The sequence below is a fragment of the Pristiophorus japonicus genome, chromosome 5 (genome assembly GCF_044704955.1).
Source record: "Pristiophorus japonicus isolate sPriJap1 chromosome 5, sPriJap1.hap1, whole genome shotgun sequence".
In the NCBI taxonomy this organism is placed as follows: Eukaryota; Metazoa; Chordata; class Chondrichthyes; family Pristiophoridae; genus Pristiophorus; species Pristiophorus japonicus.
In genome coordinates this window covers 202,926,352-202,946,804 of record NC_091981.1, presented here as the reverse complement: position 1 = coordinate 202,946,804, position 20,453 = coordinate 202,926,352, and the positions used below count along the sequence as shown (strand labels likewise).

General features: G+C 43.4%; 1 protein-coding gene across 8 annotated transcripts in view; it reads left to right on the top strand.

The window, feature by feature from the left end:
- Window positions 1-20,453, top strand: part of LOC139264565 (E3 ubiquitin-protein ligase HECW1-like) — a 751,381-nt gene that overhangs the window by 441,135 nt on the left and 289,793 nt on the right. For all 8 annotated transcript variants that reach the window (XM_070881227.1, XM_070881228.1, XM_070881232.1 and 5 more), the window contains one exon: window positions 4,245-4,346. In XM_070881227.1, the coding sequence (XP_070737328.1) occupies window positions 4,245-4,346 (102 nt within the window). The remainder of the gene's footprint in view (window positions 1-4,244; window positions 4,347-20,453) is intronic.

The window sequence follows — 20,453 nt, the reverse complement described above, 5'->3', positions numbered from 1 at the left end:
ATGTGAATGATGTGGCCCATCCAGCGGAGTTGATCGAGCGTGATCAGTGCCTCAATGCTGGGGATGTTGGCCTGAGCGAGAACACTGATGTTGGTGCGCCTATCCTCCCAATGGATTTGCAGGATCTTGCGGAGGCAGCGTTGGTGCTACTTCTGCAGTATTTTGAGGTGCCTGCTGTACATAGTCCATGTCGCTGAGCCATATAGGAGGGCGGGTATCACTACTGCTCTGTAGACCATGAGCTTCGTGCCGGGTTTGAGATCCTGGTCTTCAAACATGCTCTTCCTCAGGCGACCATAGGCTGCACTGGCACACTGAAGGCGGTGTTGAACCTCGTCCAATAGATTGACGGCAAACATAAAAGGGAATCCAAAGGTCTTCTATAGGTATATTAACAGTAAAAGGGTTGTTAGAGGAACAGTGGGGCTGATTAGGGACCAAAATGGAGAATTATTGGTGGAGGCAGAAAGCATGGCTGAAGTACTAAATGATTACTTTGCATCACTGTTTACCAAGGAAGAGGACTTTGCCAAAGCTATGGTAAACAAGGAGGTTTCTGGGATACTGAATGAGGTTAAAAAAAAATAGAGGAGATACTAGACAGGCTGGCAGTAATTAAACTGAATATGTCACCCGGTCCGGAAAGGATGCAACCTAGGTTGCCGGATTGCAACCATACAAAATTGGCTAAGGAATAGAAAACAAAGAGTTATGGTGAATGGCTGTTTTTTGGACTGGAGGGAGGTATACAGTGGTGATCCCTAAGGTTCAGTACTAGGACCACTGCTGTTTTTGATTTACATTAATGACTTGGACTTGGGGTACAGGGCACAATTTCAAAATTAGTAGATGACACGAAACTTGTCAGTGTAGTAAAGAGTGAGGAAGATAGTGATAGGCTTCAAGAAGACATAGACAGGCTGATGGAATGGGCGGACACATGGCAGATCAAATTCAACACGGAGAAGTGTGAGGTGATACATTTTGGTAGGAAGAATGAGGAGAGACCATACACACTACATGGTACAATTTTAAAGGGTGTGCAAGAACAGAAAGACCTGGAGGTGCTTGTACACAAATCTTTGAAGGTGGCTCGACAGGTTTTAACAAAGCAGTTAATAATGCATGGGACAGCCAAACCAGAGAAATTCAGCACTTCATGCTCTTTTTTTGGAGTGGGATGGAAGTTGCCTCATCATGGGGGCAGAAGTGGGGGTGGGGCAGAGTGACCGATGCTGCAAGGCATCAGCACGTCAAAACATCCCTCCCCAGCAGTGAAAGGGGAGGGCCGCTGCAAACTCTGCAGCTACTTTAGTGGCAAACACTGGACCACCAGGGCTAGCGGCCTGGCACCCAAGAGAGGGTGCCAGGCTGCCTGTTGCCGGTGCGGCTGAACCCGCAGCCATAATTGTTGGCTCGACCTGGCAGTCGGCCGACAAAAAAAAAATGGCATGGCGTCGCTGGCAGCGCCACCTCCCCTTTAATTGCGGCCACAGAGTGTACAACAGTGAAAGCTGTCAGAGGTACCGACCGGTGGCGGGGCCACCCCCGCGGGGCAATTCTGGGAAAGGGGCAATTTCCTACATGGCAACTTCGGGAAGGGGTCGCTGCCGGTCCGCAAGGGGTCAGTGCGTGCACGCCGTGGCGGGAAAATGGGCGGAGCGGTCCCCTACACCGCTCCAAAACTAAGGAAGGACAATTTCAAAAGTGGCGGCGCCTCCACGGAGACTTGGCGGCCATTCCGCACGGACCAGTGGCTGCCGCTTTCAGACGGCCAGACGCCTTATAGAAAGGTGCAATTTCAGCCCCAAACTGTTTCCAATGGCTGAAGGGTTGATAACCAGAGGGCACAGACTTGAGATGATTGGCAAAAGAACTAGAGATGACATGAGGAAAAACATTTTTATGCAACGGGTGTTTAGGAATCCGCTGCTTGATATGGTGGTGGATACAGATTTAATTGTAGCCTTCAAAAGGAAATTGGATAAATAGAAGGAAAAAAAATTACAGGAATATGGGGAAAGAGCGGGAAGTGGGACTAACCTGCTTGCTCTTCGAAAGAACAGGCACAGATGCGATGGGCCGAATGGCCTCCTTCTGTAACAACAACAACAACTTATATTTATATAGCACCTTTAACGTAGTAAAACATGCCAAGAGTATTATAAGACAAAACAAATACATTTGGCACGTAGCCACATGAGAAGAAATTACGGCAGATGACCAAAAGCTTGATCAAAGAGGTAAGTTTTAAGGAGCGTCTTAAGGGAGGAAAGTGAGGCGGAGAGGTTTAGGGAGGAATTGCAGAACTTGGGGCCTCGGCAGCTGAATGCAGGGCCACCAATGGTTGAGCAGTTATAATCAGGGATGGGGCGAGGCCATGGAGAGATTTGTAAACAAGGATGAGAATTTTGAATTTGAGGCATTGCTTAACCGGGAGCCAATGTAGGTACCATGTGATTCTATGTCACAACCACCTTTCACGAGTGAACATAACAGACCAGTTCCTCCAGAAAGAGTATCTTAAATTTGTCCCTGTGAAAAAAGCATCAATAAAGCACGTTTTGCAGAAGCCTCTACTTTTACTAATCTATGATCCAATTAAATAAAAATAGGAAAACTGCATATACTGGAAATCTAAAACAAAAACAGACAATGCAGGAAATAGACAATGGCTCAATCAACATCTGTGGAGAGAAAAGACAGAATAACATTTGGAGTAGCACGCTTCATTAGAACCCTGTTCAGACAAAAACCAACACTGTGCAAGCTCCTGTTTACCCAAAGCTGAAGTTCAAACCACATATCCTATCCAAAAACAACAACTTGCTTTTATAGAGCGCCTTTAGCATAGTAAAACCTCCCAAGTACTCAGCTCTGTAACATCACCAATCTCTGCCCTAAACTCTCCACCACTGCTGATACCCTCATCAACTTCCAAGCACAGCTTTTAATGCTGTCCTTGTCAGTGTTGCATATTCCATCCATGTAATCTCCCCCACTATGTTCATTCCTCTAATTGTTGTCCTCACCAACTTCCATTGATTTCCTGTCCTCTAATGTATTAAATTGCAAACCATTACCCTTGCTTACAAATCTCTCCACATCTCACTCCTTTCTAGCTCTGCAATTTCCTCCATACCTTAATGTCAGTAATATTTCCTCTCTTCATCTGACTGGTCATCCTTGTGCCCTGAACTGTCCCTGGAATTTGCACCTAAAAACATTGGTCACGTATGCTCCAATCAATTGAGGAGTTATAAAAGTGGCGTTAGGACCCTAATTTGTATATTTATGGGGCCCAATGCCTGTTTCAAATGGCTGCCCTGGACACATTAAAGCCGGCAGATTCCTATTTGGCTGTCGGTGCACTTCTGGGATAGATCAGGCGCGAAAGATCCAGCCTAGAAATTGGTTTCCCCCAACGCTAAACTTTCTGCCAAAAATACAGGCACAATGGGGACCAATTTCTCCCCCATTTAATTCATTTTTAATATAGTTTTAAGGTATTTAAATTCAAATAATCAATAAAATCATTTTATTCTATCATTTGGTCTTCCTGTGCCATCTTCCTGTAAAGAGGCTTAGCAGGTAAGCTACTTGTCGTCCCCTTTCAGTGCCAGTATGGAAATTACTGCTTCAGGTATCCTATATTGTCTACCACTTGATTTTCTCTCTCTAAAGCCCAGCTGATTAGTAAGAGCATTAGAATGTTTGACAATGAATGGGTTTAGGCCTATAATTAATAATTGACTTTGTCCCAATATAGTATGGGCTGTGAGTATCCGTGTTTGCACTATATATAAGTTTGCTTGCCCTTTTCCTGTTAATTCAGGTCCCACTAGCTGTTGTCAACCATTCTTGTTCTTGGATGTATCAATCTATTTACTTTTGCAAGCAATTCTCATACCCACCTACACTAGTTACAACTACTTTTTTCTTGGTTTCTCTCCTGGGCACACTACATCCTGTATGTCTACCAAGTGGTTGCTCAATGCTACCATCACTGGTCTTGAAACTCATGTCTATTAAAATAACTAAAAATTGAAATGTTGCCGATTTGAGATAGTGGGATATGCTTTCCTTTGCTCACTGATGTTCAGTATGAATATAGTTTCCCAGATTTGCACATGCAATGTTTTTTTTGTATAACATTAGTGGGACAGAGAACATTTCTAGTAGTTTATTGCTGTAATGTAAAACAAAATGATTGATTTCTTTTAAATACATCTTTCCTCTTGTAGGTGATAACCCTTTACCACACTGTGCTCAGACAATAAGTCAGCTGCCCACTTTGAGACAAGACACCAACCGTTACCCTACAATCGATGAGCCCCTTCCTCCCAGTAAGATTTTGTTTTATTTGAAATCATTCTGTTGTGCTATCAGTGCAGGAAACATAATGAGCTTATTAGTTCGGAATCAACTCATCAAAAGACGATCATTTGAGCTGGTTGATTAGAAAATGATGATGAAAATGTCTTGCAGTTCTTTACAAGGGCTAGATTTGAGCGAAGACCAACACCTAGTAAGGGATCTCCATTTCTTTCATCAAATATGCCAGAATATCATATATATATAAAGATGTATGTTATGCACAGATTATCAAATTGTAGGTTTGGCAAACAGCAACACATTTTCACAGGCAAAATGAGTGAAATGTGCAAAAGTGGCTGTTTGATTTGCAAACTGGGCAGTTTGATAAATTGTGAAAAAATGTACAACACAAGATGAATTAGTCTGCCTTGCATTACATGGTGATCACATTTACACAGGCTCCTGGAGTTCAACAATCAATACAATTCATAACAGTCTTCTGTTTCAAGCTAGCAAAGCATTACTCTGGCCCTGAATCTTCAGAAGTTGGAAGCCTAGCTGGTAATTTATTTTACTCCATAGGGATCACCAGAATAGACACGGTTTGCTTAGATCTCCATGTGGTAACGGCATGTGAAATATATTTCATTTCACTGCATGGTTTATTACTAGTTTGAGAGATACAATCAGGGAGAGCAGCATGAATGAGCTTATTTATGATTGTATGATTCAACCGTTGAATCTTGGACTGGCTACTACTGTTGATTAATAGGTAACTGGCATGTATGTACATGCTGTTTGTAGCCACCAGATGGTGTCATTGTTGGAGGCCACTGAGCAGCACGCACATGGTGCTGCTCTGGTATAAAAGGCCATCCATTTTGTGAGTCAGGTATTTTGGGCTGTAATAAAGCGAAGCCAAGGGTGTACCTAGTTCAGTTAAACAGTACTCAGTTTGTACCTTTATTGCATACATAACAGTGACCTGGTGCATTCATTATCCTGGCCTGTCTCTAATTGTATCCCAGGACTTGATTCACTCAGTTACTCTCCCAGAGGCTCTGAGAATTTAACCCCCCCCCCCCCCCCCACCCCTTGGCCCTCACCTGGCCTGCACTGCACCGTGCATCTATAATCCGGTCTAAACAGACACCCCTGCCTCACAGTATTGGAGGATTCCAATTGCCATTTAACATTTTGCATTTTATAATGGAGAACAATGGCGACTTGTGTTGCCCATATTCTCCTACGTGTTAGAAACCACTCTATCCATAACAGTCAGCTGGAGTCAGAAAAGCTATTTTAGTAGATGCTGTGCAAGTGGCACAAACAATGGCATAGAAAGATTGTCTCAAAATGCAGACAGTATGCAACAATGCACATTCATGTACTTTGGTTTTATCCCATCATATAACTGGTGAAATATTGGGTGTAGTTGCAGTTTAAGTCATGACAAGTTTATGACCCATTGCACTCTCACTCTAACTGCAGTATTTATTTTCATATGCCATACACAAGGCTGAATTGTGAAATTTGATCCAAAACACTAAGTAATTCTGAAATCCAATGTAATAAAAAGGATTGTAACTTATTCAGTCACCTTGAAGCAGTTTTATTGACCATGTTCCTTTATTCAGGGCTGTTTTGTTAGTTGTACGTTGTTTATTGAGCTGTCACCTTTTTGGTGTTGGCTTTTTTAAAGCTTTTCATTCGCTTTTCTGAGTTTTTTAGGCTGACATTTAAGAATTCAGTGTAGGAAATAAGAATGCTGAATCCTAAATTAAAGTAGGTTCGGTGCTGTGAAAGAGTAGAGTGATTTGGAGTATAGGTTCACAGGACATTAAAGGTAGCACTTCAGATTGATAAGGGTGTAGAAAATGCTAATGATTTTTTCTAAATTTTGTCACCAGAAACATATGGGTTAGAAATTATACTGTGACATGAAAGTTGCTGGTGTCACCGCAGCCTCGGGTTAACGGCCACTAAAAATGGTCGCACAAGTAGGAGAAAAATTCATGCTGGGGCTAAAGATTTTTAGCCCAACACCAAGCTCATCATGTGATGCCCTCCTGGTGGCATTAGTGCAGGCATCAGAGGCGAGATTGGCATCCAGAGGCAGCGTTCTATCTTCCAACGGCCTCTGGATGTGAGGCAATCAGTTTGCTAGGCATTGTGGGACATCAAAAGGGTAATTAGTTAAAAGGGGCTTCTGAACTGATCAAAATAAAAAAGTTTTCAGCCATTACTGCCTATATAAAAAAAAACATTAAAAAGAGGTCCCAAATGGAAGTCTTCAGCTCTTAAAGCTGAATTCCCTTCTGCACTTCAAAAAATTGGAAAAGTGCTTCAGCACTAACAAATGGATCAGCGAGCCAGGGAAGGGGCATCCTGGGTCTCTCACGCAGCACTCCAGCTTTGTGCAGGACGTCAATACTGCAAGAGAGGTCCTCTACCCACAGGACCCAGGAGGCCCTTCAGAAAGAATGATGTGGGACTACATCACCGAGGCCATCACTGTCAGCAGTGTTGCCCCCATCACCTGGCTCCAGTGCTCAAAGCATGACTTCACATCACTGGTCAAGGTCAGTGAATGCATTTTCAAATGCCGTCTCCTACCAACTGCATCACTAGCCTCACACACTTCTCAATGGATGACTTTCTGCCAAAGTACATGACCTCACACTTTCCAACATTATACTTCATCTGCCAAAGTTTTGACCACTCACTTAGCCTGTCTATGTCCTTTTGCAGATTTTTTGTGTCCTCCTCACACATTGCTTTTCCTCCCACCTTTGTATCGTCAGCAAACTTGGCTACGTTACACTCAGTTCCTTCTTCCAAGTCGTTAATATAGATTGTAAATTCTCCTCCATCTCGCATGCACTCTTGCTTTCCCACCCTCCTCTCACCACAACTCCACCCTTGTGCCTTCCTCATTTCACACACACAAAAAGTACAGCCTGCCCAGCCAGTGGTTGGCCAAGAAGAAGGAACGAAGAGTGAAGAAGAAACCTCATCATTCGATTTCACACTCCCAGTCGCCAGCTTCTCAAGGTCAAACAGCAAGGCCATTTGCAGTGTTGCCCACTAGAATCTGCAGCCTTCCACCAGCCATGCTGCAACCACTGGGGTAGCACTACGTGTTATTAGTAGGAAAGGCAAAGGCACACACAAGGCCATCACTAAGAGAATGCATAAGGGTGATGAGTTGATTTATTGATGTCATATTGGATGGATAGATGTATAAAGTTGGATTGTAAAATTTGCTTTTGACTTTTATTTCAGTATTGTGGCCAAGAGGACGCTGTAATGATTAATAACAGAGGGAAGGAAGGTGTGGGACAAATGTTGAAAGTGGAATTGGGGTTGTGGTCACTGGTACGACAGGCAGATGATTTGGTCAGAAAGGGGCTGTCTGGGTTGCATTCTTCTTTCTGCTTCCTCCTCTTTGGCTTGAGCAGTGGTGCAGCAGGGAGGGATTCAAATTCGTGGAGCATTGGAACAGGTTCTGGGGGAGGTGGGACCAGTACAAACTGGACGGTCTGCACTTGGGCAGGAACGGAACCAATGTCCTAGTGCTGTTGGTGAGGAGTTAAACTAATATGGCAGGGGGATGGGAACCAATACAGGGAGACAGAGGGAAACAAAAAGGAGACAAAAACAAAAGACAGAAGAGAGATGAGTAAAAGTGGAGGGCAGAGAAACCAAAGGCAAGAAACAAAAAGGGCCACTGAATATAAAAGGGCTGCAGGAGGGGTAAAAACTAAAAATCATGGTTTAAAAACTAGGATGAAAACACTCTACCTAAATGCACGCAGCATTCGAAATAAAGTAAATGAGTTGACGGCACAAATCATTACAAATGGGTATGATTTGGTGGCCATTACAGAAACATGGTTGCAAGGTGGCCAAGACTGGGAATTAAACATAACGATTCAGAAAGATAGGCAAGAAGGGAAAGGAGGTGGGGTAGCTCTGTTAATAAAGGATGATATCAGGGCAGTTGTGAGGGATGATATTGGCTCCAATGAACAAAATGTTGAATCATTGTGGCTGGAGATTAGAGATAGTAAGGGGAAAAAGTCACTGGTCAGCGTAGTTTATAGGCCCCCAAATAATAACTTCATGGTGGGGCGGGCAATAATCAAGGGAATAATGGAGGCATGTGAAAAAGGAACGGCAGTAATCATGGGGGATTTTAACCTACATATCGATTGGTCAAATCAAATCGCAGGGGGTAGCCTGGAGGAGGAATTCATAGAATGCATACGGGATTGTTTCTTAGAACAGTATGTAACAGAGCCTACAAGGGAGCAAGCCATCTTGGATCTGGTCCTGTGTAACGAGACAGGAAAAATAAACGATCTCCTCGTAAAAGATCCTCTCGGAATGAGTGATCACAATATGGTTGAATTTGTAATACAGATTGAGGATGAGGAAGTTGTGTCAGAAACGAGCGTACTATGCTTAAACAAAGGGGACTACAGTGGGATGAGGGCAGAGTTGGCTAAAGTAGACTGGAAACAAGGACTAAACGGTGGCACAATTGAGGAACAGTGGAGGACTTTTAAGGAGCTCTTTCATAGTGCGCAACAAAAATATATTCCAGTGAAAAAAAAGGGCGGCAAGAGAAGTGATAACCAGCCGTGGATAACCAAGGAAATAAAGGAAAGTATCAAATCAAAGACCAATGCGTATAAGGTGGCCAAGGTTAGTGGGAAACTAGAGGATTGGGAAAATTTTAAGCAACAGCAAAGAATGACTAAAAAAGCAATAAAGAAAGGGAAGATAGATTACCAAGGTAAACTTGCGCAAAACATAAAAACAGATAGTAAAAGCTTTTACAGATATATAAAATGGAAAAGAGTGACTAAAGTAAATGTTGGTCCCTTAGAAGATGAAAAGGGGGATTTAATAATGGGAAATGTGGAAATGGCTGAGACCACAGGAATGTGGGAAGGGAGGACCTTGAGACAATCACTATCACTAGGGGGGTAGTGCTGGACAGGCTAATGGGACTCAAGGTAGACAAGTCCCCTGGTCCTGATGAAATGCATCCCAGGGTATTAAAAGAGATGGCGGAAGTTATAGCAGATGCATTCGTTATAATCTACCAAAATTCTCTGGACTCTGGGGAGGTACCAACGGATTGGAGAGCAGCTAATGTAACGCCTCTGTTTAAAAAAGGGGGCAGGCAAAAGGCAGGTAACTATAGGCCGGTTAGTTTAACATCTGCAGTGGGGAAAATTCTTGAAACTATCATTAAGGAAGAAATAGCGGGACATCTGGATAGGAATAGTGCAATCAAGCAGACGCAGCATGGATTCATGAAAGGGAAATCATGTTTAACTAACTTACTGGAATTCTTTGAGGATATAATGAGCATGGTGGATAGAGGTGTACCGATGGATGTGGTGTGTTTAGATTTCCAAAAGGCATTCGATAAGGTGCCACACAAAAGGTCACTGCAGAAGATAAAGGTACGCGGAGTCAGAGGAAATGTATTAGCATGGATAGAAAATTGGCTGGCGAACAGAAAGCAGAGAGTCGGGATAAATGGGTCCTTTTCCGGTTGGAAATCAGTGGTTAGTGGTGTGCCACAGGGATCAGTGCTGGGACCACAACTGTTTACAATATACATAGATGACCTAGAAGAGGGGACAGAGTGTAGTGCAACAAAATTTGCAGATGACACTAAGATTAGTGGGAAAGCGGGTTGTGTAGAGGACTCAGAGAGGCTGCAAGGAGATTTGGATAGGTTAAGCGAATGGGCTAAGGTTTGGCAGATGGAATACAATGTCGGAAAGTGTGAGGTCATCCACCTTGGGGGAAAAAAACAGTAAAAGGGAATATTATTTGAATGGGGAGAAATTACAACATTCTGTGGTGCAGAGGGACCTGGGGGTCCTTGTGCATGAATCCCAAAAAGTTAGTTTGCAGGTGCAGCAGGTAATCAGGAAGTCAAATGGAATGTTGGCCTTCATTGCGAAAGGGATGGAGTACAAAAGCAGGGAGGTCTTGCTGCAACTGTATAAGGTATTAGTAAGGCCGCACCTGGAGTACTGTGTGCAATTTTAGTCACCTTACTTAAGGAAGGATATACTAGCTTTGGAAGGGGTACAGAGACGATTCACTACGCTAATTCCAGAAATGAGGGGGTTACCTTATGATGATAGATTGAGTAGACTGGGTCTTTACTCATTGAAGTTCAGAAGAATGAGGGGTGATCTTATAGAAACATTTAAAATCATGAAAGGGATAGACAAGATAGAGGCAGAGAGGTTGTTTCCATTGATCGGGGAGACTAGAACTAGGGGGCACAGCCTCAAAATATGGAGGAGCCAATTTAAAACCGAGTTGAGAAAGAATTTCTTCTCCCAGAGGGTCGTGAATCTGTGGAATTCTCTGCCCAAGGAAGTAGTTGAGGCTAGCTCATTGAATGTTTTCAAGTCAAAGATAGATAGATTTTTAACCAATAAGGGAATTAAGGGTTACGGGGAGAGGGCGGGTAAGTGGAGCTGAGTCCACGACCAGATCAGCCATGATCTTATTGAATGGCGGAGCAGGCTCGAGGGGCTAGATGGCCTACTCCTGTTCCTAATTCTTATGTTATGTTCTTATGTCTTCCTCCTCCCTCTGCGAGCAGATGCTGTAAATTTGAAATAAAAGTATAAAATGCTGGAAATACTCAACAGGTCAGGCAGCAACTTCTGAGATGTGAATTCTGTTTCTCTCTCCACAGATGCTGCCTCACCTGCTGAGTATTTTGCAGCATTTTCTGTCTTCTCAGAAGCCTTCCTTTACCATCCTCGGCCTTGCATGCATCCAGCAGCACTCCCTACACACTTAAAAAAAACTTTTAGCATCTATTTCAGCAGGCTACTACTTTAATAAAATTTTTAAAACAGTCCAAAAGCTTAAGTTCAAACTTACCTGAATAATATGTGTGTCCCTTTTAAGAGGTGTTGACAGCGCCTCTGAGTCTGCTGAACGCTGGGTTTTCATGGTGAGCTTAGTCCAAGTTCACCAAGATGACTTTAAGTTGTCATTGCACGTCTCCCTAATTTAAATTTCCAGGGCCATTGCTCTTACCAGAAGCTCTGCCAGACCTTGTAAAATAGTAGATGCGTAGGCCTTGCCATCAGCTGGCAAAAGAGCGGTGGCTGCTGTCTTTTCGCTACGTTTTTGCCCATAACGCATGGCGTAAAGCCCCTAGATTTTTAGCCCTTAAAGTTAATGATGAGCCTATATAAAATGTTAATTGAGACTTCAGTTAGAGTACTGTCTGCAGTATTGGGCTTCACACCACAGGAAATATAGTTAAGATATTGAATATGGAGGATTAAGGGGTGATATCATTGAGACTGTTCAACCTCCACCGCCTCCAGGCCAGATCCAAGGTCGTCCCATCCTCTATCATTGAATTACAGTATGCAGATGACACCTGCATCTGCACACACTCGGAGGCCAAACTCCAAGCCCTCGTCAACACCTTCACCGAGGCATATGAGAGCATGGGCCTTACACTAAACACCCGTAAGACAAAGGTCCTCTACCAACCTGCCCCCTGGCATGCAGCACTGCTCCCCGATTATCAAAATCCACGACGAGGCCTTGGACAACGTGGACCTTTTTCCATACCTCGGGAGCCTACTGTCAACAACGGCAGACATCGATGTGGAAGTCCAACACCGCCTTCAATGTGCCAGTGTAGCCTTCAGTCGCCTGAGGAAAAGCGTGTTTGAAAACCAGGACCTCAAACCCAGCACCAAGCTCATGGTCTACAGAGCAGTAGTGATACCCTCCCTCCCATATGCTGCAGAGACATGGACTATGTACAGCAGGCACCTCAAAGCACTGGAGAAGTACCACCAATGTTGCTTCCACAAGATTCTGCAAATCCATTGGTAGGATAGGCACACCGTCAGTGTTCTCGCTCGGGCCAACATCCCCAGCACCGAAGCACTGACCAAGCTCGATCAGCTCCTTTGGGCGGGCCACGTCGTCCACATGCCTGACATGAAGCTCCCAAAACGACGCTCTACTCGGAGCTCCGACACGGCAAGCGAGCCCCAGGTGGGCAGAAGACATGCTTCAGGAACACTTTCAAAGCCTCCTTGGGAAAAATGCAACATCCCCACCGACACCTGAGAATCCCTGGCCCAAGACCGCCCAAAGGGGAGGAAAAGCATCCAAGAAGGCTCCGAATACCTCGCGCCTCTACGCCGGAAGCAAGCTGAAGCCAAGCAGAAACAGTGGAAGGAGCGCACTGCCATTTCTCATCCTTTCATAATTTTAGACACTTTTATCTAATCGCCCCTTAATTTGCATTGTTCTAATGAAAAAGATTCAATTTTTCAAAGACTCTAAATGACTCTCATGCTCATCCAGTATTCTTTTTAGAGCAGGATCCCAGAGATCTAAGACTGCCAGAAGGGTCATCCTTTCTAAAGTAAACACAATATACACTAAGCCTAACCAATGATTTTTACATGGTTTAGCATTACCTCTTTGGTTTTGTATTCTATACACTTGCTTATACAGCCTAGGCTTGGGAGCCAGGGTCGATTTCTGTGGATGTTTCTCATTTCACAGTCAGACTCTGTCACCTCTCATATCTGTAGCACCATGAGGGTAATGAATGAAGAAGTGCCACAAGTATAAAGAGAATGCAGGGAAGGGATCAGGGGGTGCAGGTAGCTTACTTTAAATGTTGTGGTGAAATCATTAAACTTTTTCCTGCACTGAAAATAAGTCCTGGAGTTCAAGGAGGTAACACTCACTGACACAGCCACCTTCCTCCACAGAGTGAGTACCACATGTTTGGCAGGTTTCCAGCACTTCGCCCCAAACAGGCTGACCCTCCTGCTCCATATCTCCAGAACAAGGACATGCGGGTCTGACTCCCTGAAGTTTGCCACTCATTTCTTTGATCTGGCTACAATCCTTTGTACGCAGATTGCCTGCTTCTTCCAGTGGTGCCATTGGCCGTTTTATCAGCAGTAGATTTTATAGCCTGTTCTTACACCAGGTTTGTGCCTATCCTCCTGGTATTTTCCAGCTCCCTTCCTAGATATTTTCTGGCCCCCACCATGCTACAGAAATTACTCTGCTTTGCACTCTGTCACCATGAGCTTGAGCTCTTTCCTAAAATGAACACAATATTCACTAAGCCTAACCAATGATTTGTATAGGTTTAGCATTACCTCTTTGGTTTTGTACTCTATGCCCTTATTTATAAAGCCTAAGGTCCCATAACAATTTTTACAGCTTTACCAACTTGTCCTTCCATTTTTTAAGATTTGTGTATATTCAGTTCTCAGTCCTGACTAGCCAAACCCATAACTCTGTTATTGCTATTATATCACATCTCCTGTTACAAAACCTGGTCTTGCCTGAGATATTCTCAAGTACCAGTCACATTATGTAAGTGATCTGAATGTTTTACATTGAGAGGTGTGCTCGTACCACCCAATATCTAAATACAAGATTGGAGAGTGTGCAGGTTTTATATGAGATAGCAGTGCTGTAAGGCTCGGGAAACCAGTTACATTACTTCAGATCAGCCCCATTGAGTGTTGTAATGTTTTTGATCCAATATCTCATGAGATCCTAAAAGATGTGGGACTATATGGCCAAATTTTGGATTTTTTTGTCAGATGTCTACGCAGGCTCTCAGACGAATATAAGGCTAAGAAAAACAGAAATGCTGGAAACGCTCAGCAGCTTAGGTAACATCTGTGGAGAGAGAAACCTAGTTACGTTTCAGTTCAATTACCTTTCATCAGAACTGGAAGAAGAACAACAATTACATCTTGTATTTATATAGCACCTTTAACGTAATGAAACATCCCAAGGCACATCACAGGAGTATTATGAGATAAAAAATTTGTCACCGACCTGCGGAAGGAGAAATTAGGGCAGATGACCAAAAGCTTGGTCAAAGAGGTAGGTTTTAAGGAGAGTCTTGAAGAAGCAAAGAGAGATAAAGAGGTGGAGAAATTTAGGCAGGGAAGTCCAGAACTTCGGCCGATGCAACAGAAGGCACGGCCACCAATGGTTGAGCAATTATAATCAGGGATGCTCAAGAGGGCAGAATTAGAGGAGTGCAGATATTTTGGGGAGGGGGTGGCGGGGCTGTTGGAGGAGATTAAGAGATAGGCAGGGGCAAAGCCATGGAGGGATTTAAAAACAAGGATGAGAATTTTGAAATTGAGGTGATTTTTAACCAGGAGCCAATGTAGATCAGCGAGCACAAAGGTGATGGGGGAGTGGCACTTGGTGCAAGTTAGGACACGGGCAGCTGTGTTTTGGATGACCTCTAGTTTACGTAGGGTAGAATGTGGGAGGCCAGCCAGGAATGTGTTGGAATAGTCCAGTCTAGAGGTAACAAAGGCATGGATGAGGGCTTCAGCAGCGGATGAGCTGAGGCAAGGGCGGAGACGGGCGATGTTATGGAGGTGGAAATGGGCGGTCTTAGTTTTGCTGTGGATAATTGGTCAAAAGCTCATTTTAGGGTCAAATATGACATCAAGGTTACGAACAGTCTAGTTTGGCCTCAGACAGAAGTTGGGGAGAGGGATGGAGTCAGTGGCTAGGGAATGGCGTTTATGATGGGGATGGAAAACAATGGTTTTGGTCTTCCCAATATTCAATGGGAAAAAATTTCTGCTCATCCAGAACTGGATGTCAGACATGCAGTCTGACAACTTGGAGACTGTGGAGGGGTCAAGAAAAGTGGTAGTGAGGTAGAGCTGGATGACATCAGCATACATGTGGAAATTGAAGCTGTATTTTCGGATGATGTCGCCAAGGGGCAGCATGTAGATGAGAAATAGAAAGGGGCCAAGGATAGATCCTTAGGGGACACCAGAGGTAACGATGTGGGGGGCGGGAAGAGAAGCTGTTACAGGTGATTCTCTGGCTACAATTAGATAGATAAGAATGAAACCAGGTGAGTGCAGTCCCACCCAGCTAGATGACAGTGGAGAGGTGTGGGAGAAGGATAGAGTGGTCAAACATGTCAAAGGCTGCACACAAATCAAGAAGAACGAGAAGGGATAGTTTTCCTTTGTCACAGTCACAAAGGATGTCATTTGTGACTTTGATGAGAGCCGTTTCGGTACTGTGGCAGGCGCGAAAACCGGATTGGAGGGATTCAAACATGGAATTGCGGGAAAGATAGGCACAGATTTAGGAGACGACAACACATTCGAGGGCTTTGGAGAGGAAAGTGAGGTGGGAGATGGGGCGGTAGTTTGCAAGGATAGAGAAGTTGAGGGTTGTTTTTTTTTAAGGAGAGGGATGATGACAGCAGATTTGAGGGAGAGGGGGAACAATACCTGAAGAGAGAGAATTTAGTATCTATACCCATACAAGGGTAAATGAGAGACTCGCTGAATGTATCTCTCTCAAAAGAGAAATATTACAAGGTTATCCATTGTTGCCCATTCTATTCAACTTCATCAATGATATGTTAGACAGTATCGGAAGCGAAGCCTCAGAGTTCTGGGAATTTCTGAAATGTGCTCCTTGTCACAGATGGTAATTTGTTGTGGTCAGACTTTCTCTGCGGATTTCGGTACTCTACTCACCATAATTTTTAGACTACAAAGTACTGGAAAATGTACTGAAAAAGTGTAAAAAATAAAGTAAGCTGCTTGGTGGGATTGGGGGGGGGGGGGGTAGAGGGGGAGGTAGCATGCCATTAATGCTCACTTCCCCTTCAAAAATTTCTCAATTTCAAGATTTGTGTTAATGTTTTGATTTCCTGTGCAAGACACTACAAAAATGATACTTTTCTGTACCTTAGTTTCTTATCTTATAATACAACTGATGGAATACTGGGTGTAGCTACAGTTTAGTCATGACAAGTCTTCATCACAGTCCACTGCCTTTGCACCTACTTCTTTTCATATGTCATATGTGAGGCCACTGAGATTCAGTCTAACATAAGAACATAAGAACATTCTTATAAAACTATATATATATATATATATATATAAAACTATATATATACTTTTGAACATAAGAACATAAGAACATAAGAACTAGAAGCAGGAGTAGGCCATTTGGCCCCTCGAACCTGCTCCGCCATTCAATAAGATCATGGCTGGTCTGATCTTGGCCTCAACTCCACTTCCCTGCCCATTCCCCATAACCCTTGACTCCCTTATCATTCAAAAGTCTGTCTATCTCTGCCTTAAGTATATTCAATGACCCAGCCTCCACAGCTCTCTGGGGTAGAGAATTCCAAAAATTCACGACCCTCAGAAGAAATTCCTCCTCATCTCCGTTTAAATGGGCGACCCCTTATTCTGAAATTATGCCCCCTAGTTCTAATTTCCTCCATGAGAGGAAATATCCTCTCTACAGCTACCCTGTCAAGCCCCCTTAAATCTGATACTTCAATAAGATCACCTCTCATTCTTCTAAACTCCAATGAGTATAGGCCCAACCTTTCTTCATTGGACAACCACTTCATCTCCGGAATCAACCTCGTGAACCTTTTCTAAACTGCCTCCAATGCAAATATATTCCTCTTTAAATAAGGAGATCAAAACTGTATGCAGTACTCCAGGTGTGGTCTCACCAACACCCTGTACAGAAGTAGCAAGACGTCCCTACTTTTATACTCTATCCACCTTGCAATAAAGGCCAACATTCCATTTACCTTCCTAATTACTTGCTGTATCTGTATGTAACTTTTTGTGTTTCATGTACAAGGACCCCCAGATCCCTCTCTACCGCAGCATTTTGTAATCTCTCCCCATTTAAATAATAATTTGCTTTTTGATTTTTCCTACCAAAGAAATTCTTTATCCTTCAGCGACTCATCCAATTCCCAATAAAACTAACACAAGAAATCAAACTGAATTGTGAAATGTGATCTGAAAAGACTAATACAAATCTTGAAATCCAATATAATAAAAATGACTTTACCATATTCAGTCGCCTGAAAGCAGTGACCTTTGTCATCGTTCTATATTCAGGGCTGTTTTCCAGTTGTGTGTTATTTTTTTGAATTATCTGTTTATTTGGAACTGTCTGTAATCTGTATCCTTTCAAAAGGGAATTGGATAAATATCTGAAGAAAAATGAATTGCAGGACTAAGGGGAAAGGGCGGGGGAGTGGGACTGGCTGAAGTGTTCTTGATGAGAGCCACACGGGCTTGACAGGCCGAATGGCCTCCTTTTGTGCTGTAGCCATTCCATTCTATTCTTTTATGAGTTTTGTAAGCTGGCATGTATGGGAACAATACATTCCACAAGCATCTTCTTTGGGAGTGAGTGGGAGTTCCTTTGAATTTTACATCCCCCATTTTAAATTGAAGTTCTATTCATGCAGCGGAAACCCCATTCAGAAACATTGTTTGATGTTTAATTAACTTTTTCACAAATATTCGCGGTTAATATCTCTGCCAACCTAAAGCGATTAGAGTTTTATGCTGTGGTTTTGACCATATAAACTTATACAAACCAGTTAACAGCCACTAATAGATCTAGAACATTGCGCTCTTTCAGCTAACTTTGCTTTGTGCAAGTTTATTAGGGAAGAAAATACATTTAAAAATCACGCAGCAAACATTTTTAAACTGATATATGAAGCAAGATGAAAAGTTGAAATTTATGTCTGTGATAAGAACAGAAAAACTAAAATTGTTCTGTCGCCATTTGGAGTGTTTGAGCCACACATAGCTCACTGCAACAAGCCTGTGGATCTTCAACCACTAAATCTGAATGAGAGACTTGGGCCGGGAAATTCCCTACCTTACCACCGACCATTATCGCCTTATTTCTGCAAAAAGTGGTGGCCGCCTCCCTTCCACCCACATCCCGCACGGAACATGGTGGCAGCCATTTTGGAGACGCCAATAGCGCTGCCGGCACTCGCCTCTCAAATGTGCAGATCACGACGATAATCAGCATGCAATGCCTGAATTGACGCACAAATGTGATTTTGAACGTCGCCACACACCATAACGCCCTCTCCTAACCATGCATAGAAGAATGTGCATTCAGCAGTTCTGCAGAGACACTGTCAGTGCTACTTAAAGGGACACACACACCTTTCTGGTAAGTTTCAGTTTTTGGAGTGTATTTTATATTTTCTTGAAATCGTGGCTTGGTGCAATACATTTTTTTAAAGTTATTATAGTGTGCAGGCTGTGCAGGGATTGCTGTTGAACACTTGCAAGACTTTGGATGGTAAAGAAAGGCCTCTGGGAAGAGAGAAAATGCTGGAAATACCCAGCAGGTCAGGCATCACATGTGGCGAGAGAAACAGAGTTTACGTCTCGGATCGAGATGCTGCCTGACCTGCTGAGTATTTTCAGCATTTTCTGTCTTTATTTCAGATTTTCAGGATCTGCAGTATTTTGCTTCTGAGAAGACTGTTGTGTTCATACTCTGTTTGTTGCACGAACTCTCACTGGATGAGCATTAGGACCCTACGGGAGCTATTCACAGTTGCTGTAAACATTCTGGTTCATGCTGGGTTTTGGGACACCATTATGTGAGTTGCTATAAAGGACACAGTTAAGTTACTTTACTCCTGGTTCAGTTAGTCTATTTATTTATGTAAGACCACTTCCTCACAGTCCTGGGGGGCATGTGGAGATGAAGCAGAGGCAACAAAGGGGACAAGCTGCTCGCAGAGGGAAGAGGAAGGAGCAGAAGTGGAGGAAGTAAAAGGAAAGATGCAACCCAGACAGGCCCTTTCTTTTTTACTTTCACCATCGTGCGGTACTTCAGATCAACTGCCCATTGTACAGCCCGCCCCATTTCCCTTTCCAGTGAAGTTGGGCGGGGTGTATAACGGGCAGTGGATTCACAATGGAAAGTGTACCACCCATCAGTGAAAGTTAAAATCTAGCCCAACATCTCCAGCGTATCATACACCAGGTGAACCATTCATGCCTGGTACAGTAAGTGAGGTCAGGCACACTGGCCACTCGATTGGCCACCTGGGTACCTTGACCTGGTTGTGACCTGCACCCCTGGAGACCGCAGGTTGTTTGGTATCAGCACATTTACAAAGGAGGCTGAAGGGACTGTCATTACAGCAGTAACTACACTTCATTGGCTGTAAAGCGCTTCGGGATTTCCAGTGGTCGTGAAAGGCGCTATAAAGTCTGTCTGTCTTTATGGAGGATGGCCAGTGCCCCCACCCCCCAGCTCTGCACATTTCCTCCAAAGTTTGTCTTCTATTGGGGTGGGCAAGCATCCGAGATGTACCCCTAATGGCTTGAGTACCTGAGGTATTTAAATTGAATCCATCCCCTGACCCTGAAAACTGGGGCCTGGGGTTCGGCCCAATATTTAAGCCAAGTTTCTGGGCCCACAGACGTTTGCTCCCAATGTGCTCAAGTCCTGGAATGAGATTTGAACCCACAATCTTCATTAATCAGGGACAAGGATGTTACCAATTGAGTCAAACCAACATTTAGTAGCATTTTAAAAGCAATTTCAGGACGGGTTCTTCTCTAAAATCCAAACCTATCGGAAACCTCCCTCTGGGTACCTTTAACTTAGGGCAATTGTGTGAAATGAGCGATATTGAATTGGCCACCCATTATACATCTCGCCTGATTTTCCTTTCTATTGAAATCAATGTTGGGGCGAATCTGGTGGGGTGCTTAATGTGAGGCTAATTCGATATTGCCCATTTTATATCCTCGCTCAAAGTTAAAATTATTCTCCCTCCCCACCACTGTTTGTGACAATAGCTCTTTAATTTTCTGATTCTTTTTCGCTCTGCTTTCGGTCAGATTATAATTGTTTCTGTCAAACCAATATAGCAATGTGGGGTCTGTCCCGTTAGGAAATAAATATTACTGTTTTTTGGAAAACATTACACCAAACATAAAATCTAAAATATGTTCGGGTGAACAATCAAACTGGGAAGGGAGATATATTTCTTGAGTCTGATTGTTGAAATCTATTTATTTCGATTTGTCTCGGCTCCAAGAAATTCCATCTCATCCGTTAATGGGGAAAGTTGTAGCTGATACATACTTTTTGATGGTGTGTTTGTATCCCTTGCCTCCTCACTATATCTGTCTTTAATTAATCCTGTTTATTTTCCCATGAAAAAAAAATGTTGCCTTCAGTTTGGTTTGATACAGGTTGCTATG